The sequence below is a fragment of the Electrona antarctica genome, assembly GCF_951216825.1.
Source record: "Electrona antarctica genome assembly, chromosome: 16".
Classification (NCBI taxonomy): domain Eukaryota; kingdom Metazoa; phylum Chordata; class Actinopteri; order Myctophiformes; family Myctophidae; genus Electrona; species Electrona antarctica.
In genome coordinates, this window is record NC_136797.1 from 2,262,118 (window position 1) to 2,277,164 (window position 15,047).

The window sequence follows — 15,047 nt, forward strand, 5'->3', positions numbered from 1 at the left end:
GTTGGATTGGGGGGTCAGTCCCTGCTTGGCACTCAGCATCAAAGGGTTGGATTGGGGGGTCAGTCCCAGCTTGGCACTCAGCATCAAAGGTTGGATTGGGGGGGTCAAATCCACAAATCAAATAATTCCCGAGCGCAGCATGGCTGCGGCTCACCGCTCCAAGAGATGGGTGGTCAAATGTGGAGAACAAATTTCACTGCGGTAACGTGTGTGACAAATCGTACGACTTTAGAGTGAAAAAAAGAGGCCTGTGTGTGTCAGTGTGTACCAGGGTCTCTGCTGTGCGTAGACGTGGGCATGTCAGGGTCTCTGCTGTGCGTAGACGTGGGGCATGGCAGCGTCTCTGCTATGTGTGTGTGTACCAGGGTATACGGCGCTGTGAAGCGTCTCTGCTGTGCGTAGACGTGGGCATGTCAGCGTCTCTGCTGTGTGTGTGTACCAGGGTACCAACGCTGTCAGCGTAACGTTCAGTGTGTGTGTGTCAGTGTGTACCCCAGGGTACTAAACGGCGCTGTCAGCGTCTCTGCTGTGCGTAGACGGGGTACGCCAGCGTGACGTTCAGAGAGTCGTTGTGTTGGACCAGAGAGGTGTGCTGGTAGTGCAGAACCAGCTCCTTCAGAGATCCGTACAGGTTGTACGGCTCGGCGAACCCCAGGCCCGACGGAGTCTTGTTGATGACGCAGTGCTTCACCTCGCCGTCCACGCTGTGGAGAGAGGGGAGAGGGACAAATACAAATTAAGAACCCATTTTGACCTGAGATCAGATTCTAAAAATGTCTTCTACATCCTGACAGTTTTCTGAAAAAGCTATGTTTCTATGTCAGTCGTTCTTCGATTTTTCAAAAATAGCAGACCTACAAGCTCATAGCGCGCCACTCGTGGCGCGCTATGAGCTTGTAGGTCTGCTATTTTTCAATAGCTAAAGCATAACATAATGCTAACACCAAAAGGGGTTCCCGCCCAAAATGGGTTAAAAAAAGGCTTACAAACATTTTTCTGAAAAACCTCATGTTTCTATGTCAGTGGGTGCTCAACCTTTTTCATGTCAAGGACCCCCATAATTATATGCATTTGGCTGCGGACCCCCATCTGAAAATATGTTGTTCCAGGGACCCCCCAGAAGCAAAGATTTGAGTTAAAAAACGTTCGCTCTGAAAGAATATATTCAATGATTTGCAATGATTTGAACGATTTAAAAAAAAATTGCAGATCTACAATAGCTAAAGTATAACATAACGCTTAAAACACCAAAAGGGGTTCCCGCCCAGAATGGCTTAACGCGAATAACAAAAAAGCTGCATTTCGTCATTCGGCCCAAATACCCCCAAACCCACCTCTTCAGACTCCACCCACCTCTTCAGACTCCACCCACCTCTTCAGACTCCACCCACCTTAGCCTGCAGCAGATTGCCCCAACTAGCCTAGACGACCAAACTTATCATGTTTAGTTATGTAGACATATTGGCACTCTATAGTGTATACTCTATACTCTATAGTGTATACTCTATACTCTATAGTGTATACTCATGGTTTCATTGTGCAGATATTCTTAGTTAGACAGATGTTTAGGTTCATAGCTGATTATGTTGGTACCGTTAGGAGAGATGATGGTAAACGTTGATCAAAACAACGATCGTTTCACATTCTCTAATTGTGTCGACTTCTTGTAAATTAACTTAAGATTTGTAACAGCAGATGTTTAACAAAATGTAAGTCTTGAGAGTGTAAAATGAAACCAAAAGGACCCTTACAGGTCCATTTGGTTTCATTTTACAGCTCAATAAGGGTCCATTTGGTTACCAACTCTCCATTTTAGCTGGGGACCAATTTGGAACCCCCTCAAGGACCACTGGTGGTCCCCACAGGCTCCTGCACCGTGGTGAGGACAGACGTGTTGCAGTAAGCTTGCAATCCGGTTCTAAGATGTTTATTTAACCAAGGCTGACGACGCGTGTGTGTGTATACGTTACACACACAGTGCTGCAGGCTTAGCATCCTGCCTTGCTGCTGTGTGTGTGTGTGTGTGTGTGTATACGTTACACACACGGTGCTGCAGGCTTAGCATCCTGCCTTGCTGCTGTGTGTGTGTGTGTGTGTGTGTATACGTTACACACACGGTGCTGCAGGCTTAGCATCCTGCCTTGCTGCTGTGTGTGTGTGTGTGTGTGTGTGTGTGTGTGTGTGTGTGTGTGTGTGTGTGTGTGTGTGTGTGTGTGTGTGTGTACGTACACAACGCTACAGGCGTAGCATCCTGCCTTGCTGCTGTGTGTGTGTGTGTGTGTGTGTGTGTGTGTGTGTGTGTGTGTACGTACACAACGCTACAGGCGTAGCATCCAGCCTTGCTGCTGTGTGTGTGTGTGTGTGTGTGTGTGTGTGTGTGTGTGTGTGTGTGTGTGTGCGTACACAACGCTACAGGCGTAGCATCCTGCCTTGCTGCTGTGTGTCTGTGTGTGTGTGTGTGTGTGTGTGTGTGTGTGTGTGTACGTACACAACGCTACAGGCGTAGCATCCAGCCTTGCTGCTGTGTGTGTGTGTGTGTGTGTGTGTGTGTACGTACACAACGCTACAGGCGTAGCATCCAGCCTTGCTGTGTGTGTGTGTGTGTGTGTGTGTGTGTGTGTGTGTGTGTGTGTGTGTGTGTGTGTGTGTGTGTACGTACACAACGCTACAGGCGTAGCATCCTGCCTTGCTGCTGTGTGTGTGTGTGTGTGTGTGTGTGTGTGTGTGTGTGTGTGTGTGTGTGTGTGTACGTACACAACGCTACAGGCGTAGCATCCAGCCTTGCTGCTGTCCCGCACCAGGAAGGTCCCGTCTCTCTTGCCTCTCAGCAGAGCCTCCGCCTGCAGGCGGTTGATGTTTCCCAGCTTCCAGGACCTCTCATCGTGGTGAGGAAGGTCCTCGTCGTCCTCCACCATGGAGTACTGACTGGAACGGAACCGAGAGGACACACAGGGAGACGATTAACACCTAGAACGCCCGGGGTTATTTAATCCATTACATTATAGCGCCCAGTCGATTTATAAACACGGACCACTTTCACCGACGGACCGGATGTTGTTGTGAATGTGTGTGTAGCAGCTAACAATAGCCACGCCACTTCAAAGTCGATCGACAACAACGGGAGGTAAGAATAAATCTATCGCGACTAGCGACTGGACCGCGGAGGGCCGTCAAACACAGGATCTGTTTTCATAATTAGACGGGATGATTTAGATCGCGAGTTATTAATGTTTTAAGATTTTCGTTTTCGTCGGCTAAACAGGGGAGGGAGTTTTTCGATGACGTCTCACTCTTACGCTGTGGAGCCATGCGATCCATTTACGCTGTGGAGCCATGCGATCCATTTTCATATCAATAAACTTCGTCTTTTGGACAATACTAAACCTGTGTTCTCACTGTTCTAGCTACAGCCAAGCAGTTTAAAACCTTTGCTTTTATAAGCGTAAGAGTTTGACCCTCTCTCATCTCTGAGTGAGAGGTCAGCTTGACCCTCTCTCATCTCTGAGTGAGAGGTCAGCTTGACCCTCTCTCATCTCTGAGTGAGAGGTCAGCTTGACCCTCTCTCATCTCTGAGTGAGAGGTCAGCTTGACCCTCTCTCATCTCTGAGTGAGAGGTCAGCTTGACCCTCTCTCATCTCTGAGTGAGAGGTCAGCTTGACCCTCTCTCTCATCTCTGAGTGAGAGGTCAGCTTGACCCTCTCTCATCTCTGAGTGAGAGGTCAGCTTGACCCTCTCTCATCTCTGAGTGAGAGGTCAGCTTGACCCTCTCTCTCATCTCTGAGTGAGAGGTCAGAGGTCAGTTTGACACTTACTCTTCCGTGTTCTCGTTCTTGATTCCGAGCCACTCGTTGAGTTTCTTCTGCCTCACGCCTTTCTGGGTCAGCCACCTGTAACACACACACACACACACACACACACACACACACACACACACACACACACACACACACACACACACACACACACACACACACACACACACACACACACACACACACACACACACACACACACACACACACACACACACACAGTCAGTCTTTGGTATGGCCCGGCCGGGGATCGAACCCCCGACCTCCCAGTTTCAGGGCGGACACTCTAACCACAAGACCACTGATCTGGTCATTAGACAGTGGTCTCTCTAGAATAGATACTTACATCAGATACTGGTCTCTGGTATAGATACTTTTTTTTTTTTTGTAACCCATTTTTCACCCCTGTGTCAATTATCTAATGTGATCCTGGGCTCTACACACCCTCCGCCAACCTGGGGAGAGCAACGGACTTGAACTCATGCTTCCTTCATGCCTGAAGAGTCCAAGTTGCTCCTTTACACCTGACAGGGGGGAGTTTCCCTGGTTGGACGTAGCGCGTGGAAGGAACACGTTATTCCAACCAGTTCCTTTCCCCTCCATCAGGCGCCCCGGCTGGCCAGGGGGAGGCAGTTTAGAGACCAGTTCCTTTCCCCTCCATCAGGCGGCCAGGGAGAGGCAGTATAGAGACCAGTTCCTTTCCCCTCCATCAGGCGGCCAGGGGGAGGCAGTATAGAGACCAGTTCCTTTCCCCTCCATCAGGCGGCCAGGGGGAGGCAGTTTAGAGACCAGTTCCTTTCCCCTCCATCAGGCGGCCAGGGAGAGGCAGTATAGAGACCAGTTCCTTTCCCCTCCATCAGGCGGCCAGGGGGAGGCAGTATAGAGACCAGTTCCTTTCCCCTCCATCAGGCGCCCCGGCTGGCCAGGGGGAGGCAGTTTAGAGACCAGTTCCTTTCCCCTCCATCAGGCGCCCCGGCTGGCCAGGGGGAGGCAGTTTAGAGACCAGGAATAGATACTTACATCAGGTACTGGTCTCTGGTCTTGCGCAGCTGGATCAGGTCTGGTTTGATGCTGTTCATTCTCTTGTCTATCTCTCGGTAGTCGGCCGCCTGCTTCTTCAGGTCTTCCTCCAGGCGCCGCTTGCTGTCCACGATCTCACTGATCCGTGACTTCAGCTTCTCGTAGTTCCCCATGATCCTGGCGGGGGGGGGGGGGGGGGGGGGGGACAAAAATGTCATGTTTTTGTTTTGTTGCTATTTTTTAACCCATTTAGACCTGATAATTCTACATTCTATTCTTCTAAATCCTGACAGTTTTCTGAAAAAGCCTATGTTTCTATGTCAGTGGTTCTCAAATTATTTAATGTCAAGGACCCCTACAATTATATGTAATATGCCTCCGACCCCCATCTGAAAATATGTTGTTCCAGATAAGCTAATATTTGAGTTAAAATATTCACTGTGAAATAATATATATTAAATGATTTGCACCACGTTTTCACGATTTTTCAAAAATAGCAGATCTACAAGCTCATAGTGCGGCACTCGGTGCCGCACTATGAGCTTGTAGATCTTCTATTTTTCAATAGCTAAAGTATAACATAATGCTTAAAACACCAAAAGGGGTTTCCGCCCAAAATGGACTAAAGACCTGTGAAGGTCACACAATGACTTATCTGAACAAGGCTGCTTTGAAAAGATAAGTCCATAGTGGTTCCCAAAGTGTAGTTTCCTACCCTCCTGAACTCACCTCTGTATCTCCTTGTCGTTTCCTACCCTCATGAACTCACCTCTGTATATCCCTGTCCTTTCCTACCCTCCTGAACTCACCTCTGTATCTCCTTGTCGTTTCCTACCCTCTTGAACTCACCTCTGTATCTCCTTGTCGTTTCCTACCCTCTGAAACTCACCTCTGTATCTCCTTGTCGTTTCCTACCCTCTGAAACTCACCTCTGTATCTCCTTGTCGTTTCCTTCTCTCCTGAACTCACCTCTGTATATCCCTGTCCTTTCCTACCCTCCTGAACTCACCTCTGTATCTCCTTGTCGTTTCCTACCCTCTGAAACTCACCTCTGTATCTCCTTGTCGTTTCCTTCTCTCCTGAACTCACCTCTGTATATCCCTGTCCTTTCCTACCCTCCTGAACTCACCTCTGTATCTCCTTGTCGTTTCCTACCCTCCTGAACTCACCTCTGTATATCCCTGTCCTTTCCTACCCTCCTGAACTCACCTCTGTATCTCCTTGTCGTTTCCTTCTCTCCTGAACTCACCTCTGTATCTCCTTGTCGTTTCCTACCCTCTGAAACTCACCTCTGTATCTCCCTGTCCTTTCCTACCCTCCTGAACTCACCTCTGTATCTCCTTGTCGTTTCCTTCTCTCCTGAACTCACCTCTGTATCTCCTTGTCGTTTCCTTCCCTCCTGAACTCACCTCTGTATATCCCTGTCCTTTCCTACCCTCTTGAACTCACCTCTGTATCTCCTTGTCGTTTCCTACCCTCTGAAACTCACCTCTGTATCTCCTTGTCGTTTCCTTCTCTCCTGAACTCACCTCTGTATCTCCTTGTCCTTTCCTACCCTCCTGAACTCACCTCTGTATCTCCTTGTCGTTTCCTTCTCTCCTGAACTCACCTCTGTATCTCCTTGTCGTTTCCTTCCCTCCTGAACTCACCTCTGTATATCCCTGTCCTTTCCTACCCTCCTGAACTCACCTCTGTATATCCCTGTCCTTTCCTACCCTCCTGAACTCACCTCTGTATCTCCCTGTCCTTTCCTTCCCTCCTGAACTCACCTCTGTATATCCCTGTCCTTTCCTACCCTCCTGAACTCACCTCTGTATCTCCTTGTCGTTTCCTTCTCTCCTGAACTCACCTCTGTATCTCCTTGTCGTTTCCTACCCTCTGAAACTCACCTCTGTATCTCCCTGTCCTTTCCTACCCTCCTGAACTCACCTCTGTATCTCCTTGTCGTTTCCTTCTCTCCTGAACTCACCTCTGTATCTCCTTGTCGTTTCCTTCCCTCCTGAACTCACCTCTGTATATCCCTGTCCTTTCCTACCCTCCTGAACTCACCTCTGTATCTCCTGGTCGTTTCCTACCCTCTGAAACTCACCTCTGTATCTCCTTGTCGTTTCCTTCTCTCCTGAACTCACCTCTGTATCTCCTTGTCCTTTCCTACCCTCCTGAACTCACCTCTGTATCTCCTTGTCGTTTCCTTCTCTCCTGAACTCACCTCTGTATCTCCTTGTCGTTTCCTTCCCTCCTGAACTCACCTCTGTATATCCCTGTCCTTTCCTACCCTCCTGAACTCACCTCTGTATATCCCTGTCCTTTCCTACCCTCCTGAACTCACCTCTGTATCTCCCTGTCCTTTCCTTCCCTCCTGAACTCACCTCTGTATATCCCTGTCCTTTCCTACCCTCCTGAACTCACCTCTGTATCTCCCTGTCCTTTCCTACCCTCCTGAACTCACCTCTGTATCTCCTTGTCGTTTCCTTCTCTCCTGAACTCACCTCTGTATCTCCTTGTCGTTTCCTTCCCTCCTGAACTCACCTCTGTATATCCCTGTCCTTTCCTACCCTCCTGAACTCACCTCTGTATCTCCTTGTCGTTTCCTACCCTCTGAAACTCACCTCTGTATCTCCTTGTCGTTTCCTTCTCTCCTGAACTCACCTCTGTATCTCCTTGTCCTTTCCTACCCTCCTGAACTCACCTCTGTATCTCCTTGTCGTTTCCTTCTCTCCTGAACTCACCTCTGTATCTCCTTGTCGTTTCCTTCCCTCCTGAACTCACCTCTGTATATCCCTGTCCTTTCCTACCCTCCTGAACTCACCTCTGTATATCCCTGTCCTTTCCTACCCTCCTGAACTCACCTCTGTATCTCCTTGTCGTTTCCTTCCCTCCTGAACTCACCTCTGTATATCCCTGTCCTTTCCTACCCTCCTGAACTCACCTCTGTATCTCCTTGTCGTTTCCTTCTCTCCTGAACTTCTCGATGTAGTCCTTGCTGTAGCGCTCCTGCGTCTGACACTGCTCCTCGAAGATCTTGATCGTCTCGTTGAACGCCTCGATCGCCGTCCTCTTCATTTGGATCTCCTGAAAGACAAAAAGGAGACGATATCACTCGTGTTTAGCACGTTGCAGCAACGAGCTGTTCTGTGCTGGTACAGATGGCCTATGTTCAGCACGTTGCAGCAACGACTGGTTCTGTGCTGGTACAGATGGCCTATGTTCAGCACGTTGCAGCAACGACTGGTTCTGTGCTGGTACAGATGGCCTATGTTCAGCACGTTGCAGCAACGAGCTGTTCTGTGCTGGTACAGATGGCCTATGTTTAGCACGTTGCAGCAACGACTGGTTCTGTGCTGGTACAGATGGCCTATGTTTAGCACGTTGCAGCAACGACTGGTTCTGTGCTGGTACAGATGGCCTATGTTTAGCACGTTGCAGCAACGACTGGTTCTGTGCTGGTACAGATGGCCTATGTTTAGCACGTTGCAGCAACGAGCTGTTCTGTGCTGGTACAGATGGCCTATGTTTAGCACGTTGCAGCAACGACTGGTTCTGTGCTGGTACAGATGGCCTATGTTTAGCACGTTGCAGCAACGAGCTGTCCTGTGCTGGTACAGATGGCCTATGTTCAGCACGTTGCAGCAACGACTGGTTCTGTGCTGGTACAGATGGCCTATGTTCAGCACGTTGCAGCAACGAGCTGTCCTGTGCTGGTACAGATGGCCTATGTTCAGCACGTTGCAGCAACGACTGGTTCTGTGCTGGTACAGATGGCCTATGTTTAGCACGTTGCAGCAACGACTGGTTCTGTGCTGGTACAGATGGCCTATGTTTAGCACGTTGCAGCAACGACTGGTTCTGTGCTGGTACAGATGGCCTATGTTTAGCACGTTGCAGCAACGACTGGTTCTGTGCTGGTACAGATGGCCTATGTTTAGCACGTTGCAGCAACGACTGGTTCTGTGCTGGTACAGATGGCCTATGTTCGCTGTGTGACTTCTTTCTGACGTCTATGGAATCCAAATGAAACCAGTGGTGGCGAACAGGCCTGGAATTTCGTTATTTTAGCGGCAAGGTAGTCTCGTGTGGCCAGACTGTTATTGTTACTCCTGCACATTTCAAACGCTTCCGTCATACAGTCTGGAGCGACGGAAGCTCTGATCATGAGTACAATATAAATGCTTCCGTCATACAGTCTGGAGCAACGGAAGCTCTGATCATGAGTACAATATAAATGCTTCCGTCGTACAGTCTGGAGCAACGGAAGCTCTGATCATGAGTGAAATATAAATGCTTCCGTCATACAGTCTGGAGCAACGGAAGCTCTGATCATGAGTAAAATATAAATGCTTCCGTCGTACAGTCTGGAGCAACGGAAGCTCTGATCATGAGTAAAATAAAAATGCTTCCGTCGTACAGTCTGGAGCAACGGAAGCTCTGATCATGAGTACAATATAAAGCGGAAGTAGACCTCCCCACTTCTGTTTAATATTTAAAGCCTTTAACCCATTTTGGGCGGGAACCCCTTTTGATGTTATGCTTTAGGTATTGAAAAATAGCAGATCTACAAGCTCGTAGCGCGCCACTCGGTGGCGCGCTACGAGCTTGTAGATCTGCTATTTTTGAAAAATCGAAGAACGACTGACATAGAAACAGCTTTTTCAGAAAACTGTCAGGATGTAGAAGACATTTTTAGAATCTGATCTCAGGCCTAAATGGGTTAAGGCCTTAATGTCAGGGCCTTCCTGAGACCCCTGCCCTGGCCGTGGGTCTCACCTGGGACGTCCTGGTGTAGTCCTCGTACAGGCGGTCGTATTCCTTGTTCTTGTCCTGGTACTGCTGGTGGTATTCACACAGCTTCTTCCCCACCGCCTCGATGTTGTCCTCCTTCACCACCTGGTCCTAGAGCGTGTGCGTGTGCGTGTGTGTGTGTGTGTGTGTGTGTGTGTGTGTGGAACAGTGATGGAGGAAACTTATCAGTCACATGTTTTTACTTCACTTCTTTACTGCCATCTAGTGTTCAAAAAGTTTGACCGCTTCACTGCCGCTCATTGACGGCAGTGAACGTAGATGGCAATACAATAATGAAGTACAAGTATCAGCACTGCACACACTGTTACAAGTAGACAAGTATTGGCATCAAAATGTACTTCAATCGATTGATCTGCTTATTGGAGATGGGGTATTGCAGCTTGTGGTTGTACTGGGTTAGGGGTTAGGGGTAGAGCAGAGTAAGGGTTAGGGTAGAGTTAGGGGTAGAGGAGGGTACCTGTGTTAGGGTTAGGGGTAGGGTAGGGTACCTGTGTTAGGGTTAGGGGTAGAGTTAGGGGTAGAGTTAGGGGTAGAGGAGGGTACCTGTGTTAGGGTTAGGGGTAGAGTTAGGGGTAGAGGAGGGTACCTGTGTTAGGGTTAGGGGTAGAGTTAGGGGTAGAGGAGGGTACCTGTGTTAGGGTTAGGGGTAGAGTTAGGGGTAGAGGAGGGTACCTGTGTTAGGGTTAGGGGTAGAGTTAGGGGTAGAGGAGGGTACCTGTGTTAGGGTTAGGGGTAGAGTTAGGGGTAGAGGAGGGTACCTGTGTTAGGGTTAGGGGTAGAGTTAGGGGTAGAGGAGGGTACCTGTGTTAGGGTTAGGGGTAGAGTTAGGGGTAGAGGAGGGTACCTGTGTTAGGGTTAGGGGTAGAGTTAGGGGTAGGGTAGGGTACCTGTGTTAGGGTTAGGGGTAGAGTTAGGGGTAGAGGAGGGTACCTGTGTTAGGGTTAGGGGTAGAGTTAGGGGTAGAGGAGGGTACCTGTGTTAGGGTTAGGGGTAGAGTTAGGGGTAGGGTACCTGCTGGTGCTTGGAGACCGGGTAGAGAAGCTTGACGTCCAGCTTGGGGTTGTACTGGGCCAGGGACTCGTTGCGGTAGTGGTTGATCAGCTCCACCACCGAGCCGAAGGTCAGCGGGTCAGAGAAGCCGTACTTTCCGTCCCGGTGGAAGATCTTGATCAGCTTGTTGTTCCCGCCCTTCCTGTGAGAGCAGGACGACACACGGCGTGAGACGACACACGGCGTGAGACGACACACGGCGTGAGACGACACACGGCGTGAGACGACACACGCCGTGAGACAACACACGCCGTGAGACGACACACGCCGTGAGACAACACACGCCGTGAGACTAAAGGCCAATAAGGTGACCACCGGAAACTACAACATGACATCACTGAGCCGCGGTGGTAAGAGACTCACCGCTCACCCAAACACACCTCTCTGTTTTTACTAAAACTACAACATGACGTCTCTGAGCCGCGGTGGTAAGAGACTCACCGCTCACCCAAACACATCTCTCTGTTTTTACTAAAACTACAACATGACGTCACTGAGCCGCGGTGGTAAGAGACTCACCGCTCACCCAAACACATCTCTCTGTTTTTACTAAAACTACAACATGACGTCACTGAGCCGCGGTGGTAAGAGACTCACCACTCACCCAAACACACCTCTCTGTTTTTACTAAAACTACAACATGACGTCTCTGAGCCGCGGTGGTAAGAGACTCACCGCTCACCCAAACACATCTCTCTGTTTTTACTAAAACTACAACATGACGTCACTGAGCCGCGGTGGTAAGAGACTCACCGCTCACCCAAACACATCTCTCTGTTTTTACTAAAACTACAACATGACGTCACTGAGCCGCGGTGGTAAGAGACTCACCGCTCACCCAAACACACCTCTCTGTTTTTACTAAAACTACAACATGACGTCACTGAGCCGCGGTGGTAAGAGACTCACCCAAACACATCTCTGTTTTTACTGACCACCGTTTCGGTGGTCACCTTATCACCTAAAACTATTATATATTGAACTGACCTCAGGGTGAGTGTTTAGTGAACTGACCTCAGGGTGAGTGTGTAGTGAACTGACCTCAGGGTGAGTGCGTAGTGAACTGACCTCAGGGTGAGTGTGTAGTGAACTGACCTCAGGGTGAGTGTGTAGTGAACTGACCTCAGGGTGAGTGTGTAGTGAACTGACCTCAGGGTGAGTGTGTAGTGAACTGACCTCAGGGTGAGTGTGTAGTGAACTGACCAGTGTTGTTTTCGTCGACTAAAACTAAGACGAATGTTCGTCGACTACCTTTTTTCACTGAAGAAAACTAAATGGAAACGACGACTAAAACTAAGACTAAATATAATGGCGATTTCGTCAACAAATACAAACTAGACTAAAATGTCAGGAAGGGACTAGTGGACAAGAGATCCAGTATAAGTCATTTTACACTTGGTTGCATGCTGAAAATAGCAGATATACAAGCTCACAACGCTTGTGAGCTTGTAGATCGGCTATTTTCAGCAAGTGAAAAAAACAGTCATTAAGGACGGCATCAAGGCCCGCCAAATCAACTGTAGATTTAGTCGACTATGACATTTAGTCGACTAAAACTAGACTAACACTAAAACATTCCAGGTGGCTAAAATGTGACTAAAACTAAATGGAAACTATTCAAGAGACTAAAACTAAAACAAGGCCGTACTGACCTCAGGGTGAGCGTGTAGTCTCCGTGCATCTTGGTGGAGGCGTCTCGGACCAGGAAGGTCCCGTCCGCCGTGTCCCTCAGCTTCTCGTTGACCTCCTCGCGGGAGATGTCTCCCCAGTACCACTCGGCGTCCGTCAGCGCCATGCCGTTGTTCATGCCGTTGGTGTTGTTACACACCACTACGGCTACGGCCGCGGCTCCGGCTACGGCTGGTACCGCTGCTGCTGGTACTGGTACCACTGCTGGTACCGCTGCTGGTACCGCTGCTGGTACAGCTGTTGGGGAGGTGGTGGTGGGGGTTGGGGAGGTGATGGTGGGCTTGGGTGGCTTTGGAGGCAGAGCTGAGTGTGGAGAGAGAGAGAAGAAAAGAGACGATTATATCTCTCTGTTGACCCTCTAGGGCCTAGAACACTAAAGCCAACGTTTGTCAAACCATCACTAAAACCCGGGTATATTTTATACGCCCAGCAGCCGGGAAAAAACTAGAGTTCTCAACAGGTCCGAAAAATTAAGGCCCGGCCCCACCTGGGCCCTCATCAAACCCTGTACACTGAAGACACTAGAGCCAAATTACAATACTGCTGGTGATATTAAAATATATAAAAACCATCGCATGGATGCACCTGCATGGGACGTATCCTCAGTGATGTATCCTGAGGTCAACGGGGTTTCACCTGGGACGTATCCTCAGTGATGTATCCCAAGGTCATCACCTGGGACGTATCCTCAGTGATGTATCCCGAGGTCAACGGGGTCTCTCAACATCATACCCCTCACTCAGGTGACCCAGCCGGGAGTGATCAAGTCCCGACTTACGTCCCAGTAGCTACCCTCGATCAGTCCCACTAGGGAAAAACCAGGGGCACACAATCCGTTGGAACTACTCCAGAACTACTCTGCCAGGGCTGGGAGGTACACTTCTGGCGCATGGAGGGACTAGGCTCTGTGGGTTATATATATATATATATATATATATATAAATAATCTATCTCTGCTGTCGGGGATGTTATTGTTTCTGAAAATGAGAAATATAAACTGTTCAGGAAATTATGCAATACAAAGCAATACTGCCTCATCAAAGTTGGTGTTGTGACTTTATATATTGTCAATTACTTCCATGAGAGGTGGAGAGGTGGTGGAGTTAGCTGCTTTATAGCAGACAGTTTGAGAGGGAGAGAGGTGGTGGAGTTAGCTGCTTTATAGCAGACAGTTTGAGAGGGAGAGAGGTGGTGGAGTTAGCTGCTTTAGCAGACAGTTTGAGAGGTGGAGAGGTGGTGGAGTTAGCTGCTTTATAGCAGACAGTTTGAGAGGGAGAGAGGTGGTGGAGTTAGCTGCTTTATAGCAGACAGTTTGAGAGGTGGAGAGGTGGTGGAGTTAGCTGCTTTAGCAGACAGTTTGAGAGGTGGAGAGGTGGTGGAGTTAGCTGCTTTAGCAGACAGTTTGAGGGTCCAATGGAGTTAAGAGGTTTTGTCAGAAGCTCTGTTTACTACTTTTCATTGGTTCAATATAGTTTTATAACCAACACGCAGACGTAAAGGGTGTTCGATAGCAATGCTTTATGAAAAAGAAAACCTCGAAACAGGAGTTAGGTGGTTTCCTCGCTGACAGTATGCTAAATAGAACAGACACTTCTAAGTGTCGGGAGGAGACCTCATCAAAAAGCACCTCATCATCATCTCCGCGACCTCTTCTGGAGCAGGGTCCACCCATCTGACCACTAACCCCCCCTCTTCTGGAGCAGGGTCCACCCATCTGACCACTAACCCCCCCAGCGTGCCTGGACCGTCATTTACCATGTGGTCAGGGGGTGTGAACCAACGGGCTACAAACAGACACATTTACGCTTTCGCTAACGCTAACGCTAGCCAAGGTGAGGGGCTCGTCAACATATAAAGCCTCTCTCTCTCTCTCTCTCTCTCTCTCTCTCTCTCTCTCTCTCTCTCTCTCTCTCTCTCTCTCTCTCTCTCTCTCTCTCTCTCTCTCTCTCTCTCTCTCTCTCTCTCTCTCTCTCTCTCTCTCTCTCTCTCTCTCTCTCTCTCTCTCTCTCTCTCTCTCTCTCTCTCTCTCTCTCTCTCTCTCTCTCTCTCTCTCTCTCTCCCTCCCTCCCTCCCTCCCTCCCTCCCTCCCTCCCTCTCCCTCTCCCTCTCCCTCTCCCTCTCCCTCTCCCTCAAACTAGGGTTTTTTGACCCCAGGGTCTCACTGGGGACAGGGAGGAACTCCTTATATGGTCAGCACACTCTATGTGCGGATTATCCCAAAAAAAAGAAAAAATAAGTGATATTTAAATGAAGTGAAATCACTGAATATACCTTTAATGAGGGCCAGAGCGGTGCAACCATGCAGTCGCGGACTGCAAGCATGATCACGCAAATTATAATAAGAATAGCTACATTGTTGACTTTCATTATTGGTATTATACCTGTAGCCTAGAAGCCATTTGCTATGAGAGATGCTATTTTTATTTATGGAGCGCCAATAAACCATTTGAAAATAGAATACTGTCTCAGCAGAAATTTGTAAATGGCTACACAACCCTTGGTTTTATGCAGGCCTGCTTTTGTATTGAAGTGATGAACAATGGAACATTCAAAAAAATATGAGTGAATAACAATAACTTCAAAAAATATTTATTTTTAAAATCTTAATTGTTATTTTTCAAAAAAAGCCAAAGAGGAAAAAAATAAATGAAAACCATGACATTTCATCTCTGTCTT

At 48.7% G+C, this 15,047-nt stretch overlaps 1 protein-coding gene across 1 annotated transcript in view; it reads right to left on the minus strand.

The window, feature by feature from the left end:
• Nucleotides 1–514: 514 nt before the first annotated feature.
• The window catches only part of LOC306939914 (phosphatidylinositol 3-kinase regulatory subunit alpha-like), a gene marked incomplete at its 3' end in the record, with an annotated part of 90,474 nt that continues 75,941 nt past the window's right edge, over nt 515–15,047 (minus strand). Inside the window, exons 7-14 of the mRNA XM_079524724.1 lie at nt 12,335–12,536; nt 10,644–10,824; nt 9,597–9,722; nt 7,762–7,904; nt 4,833–5,009; nt 3,813–3,887; nt 2,755–2,925; nt 515–704 (exon numbers count right to left, since the gene is read on the minus strand). Of these exons, the coding sequence (XP_079380850.1) occupies nt 515–704; nt 2,755–2,925; nt 3,813–3,887; nt 4,833–5,009; nt 7,762–7,904; nt 9,597–9,722; nt 10,644–10,824; nt 12,335–12,536 (1,265 nt within the window). The remainder of the gene's footprint in view (nt 705–2,754; nt 2,926–3,812; nt 3,888–4,832; nt 5,010–7,761; nt 7,905–9,596; nt 9,723–10,643; nt 10,825–12,334; nt 12,537–15,047) is intronic.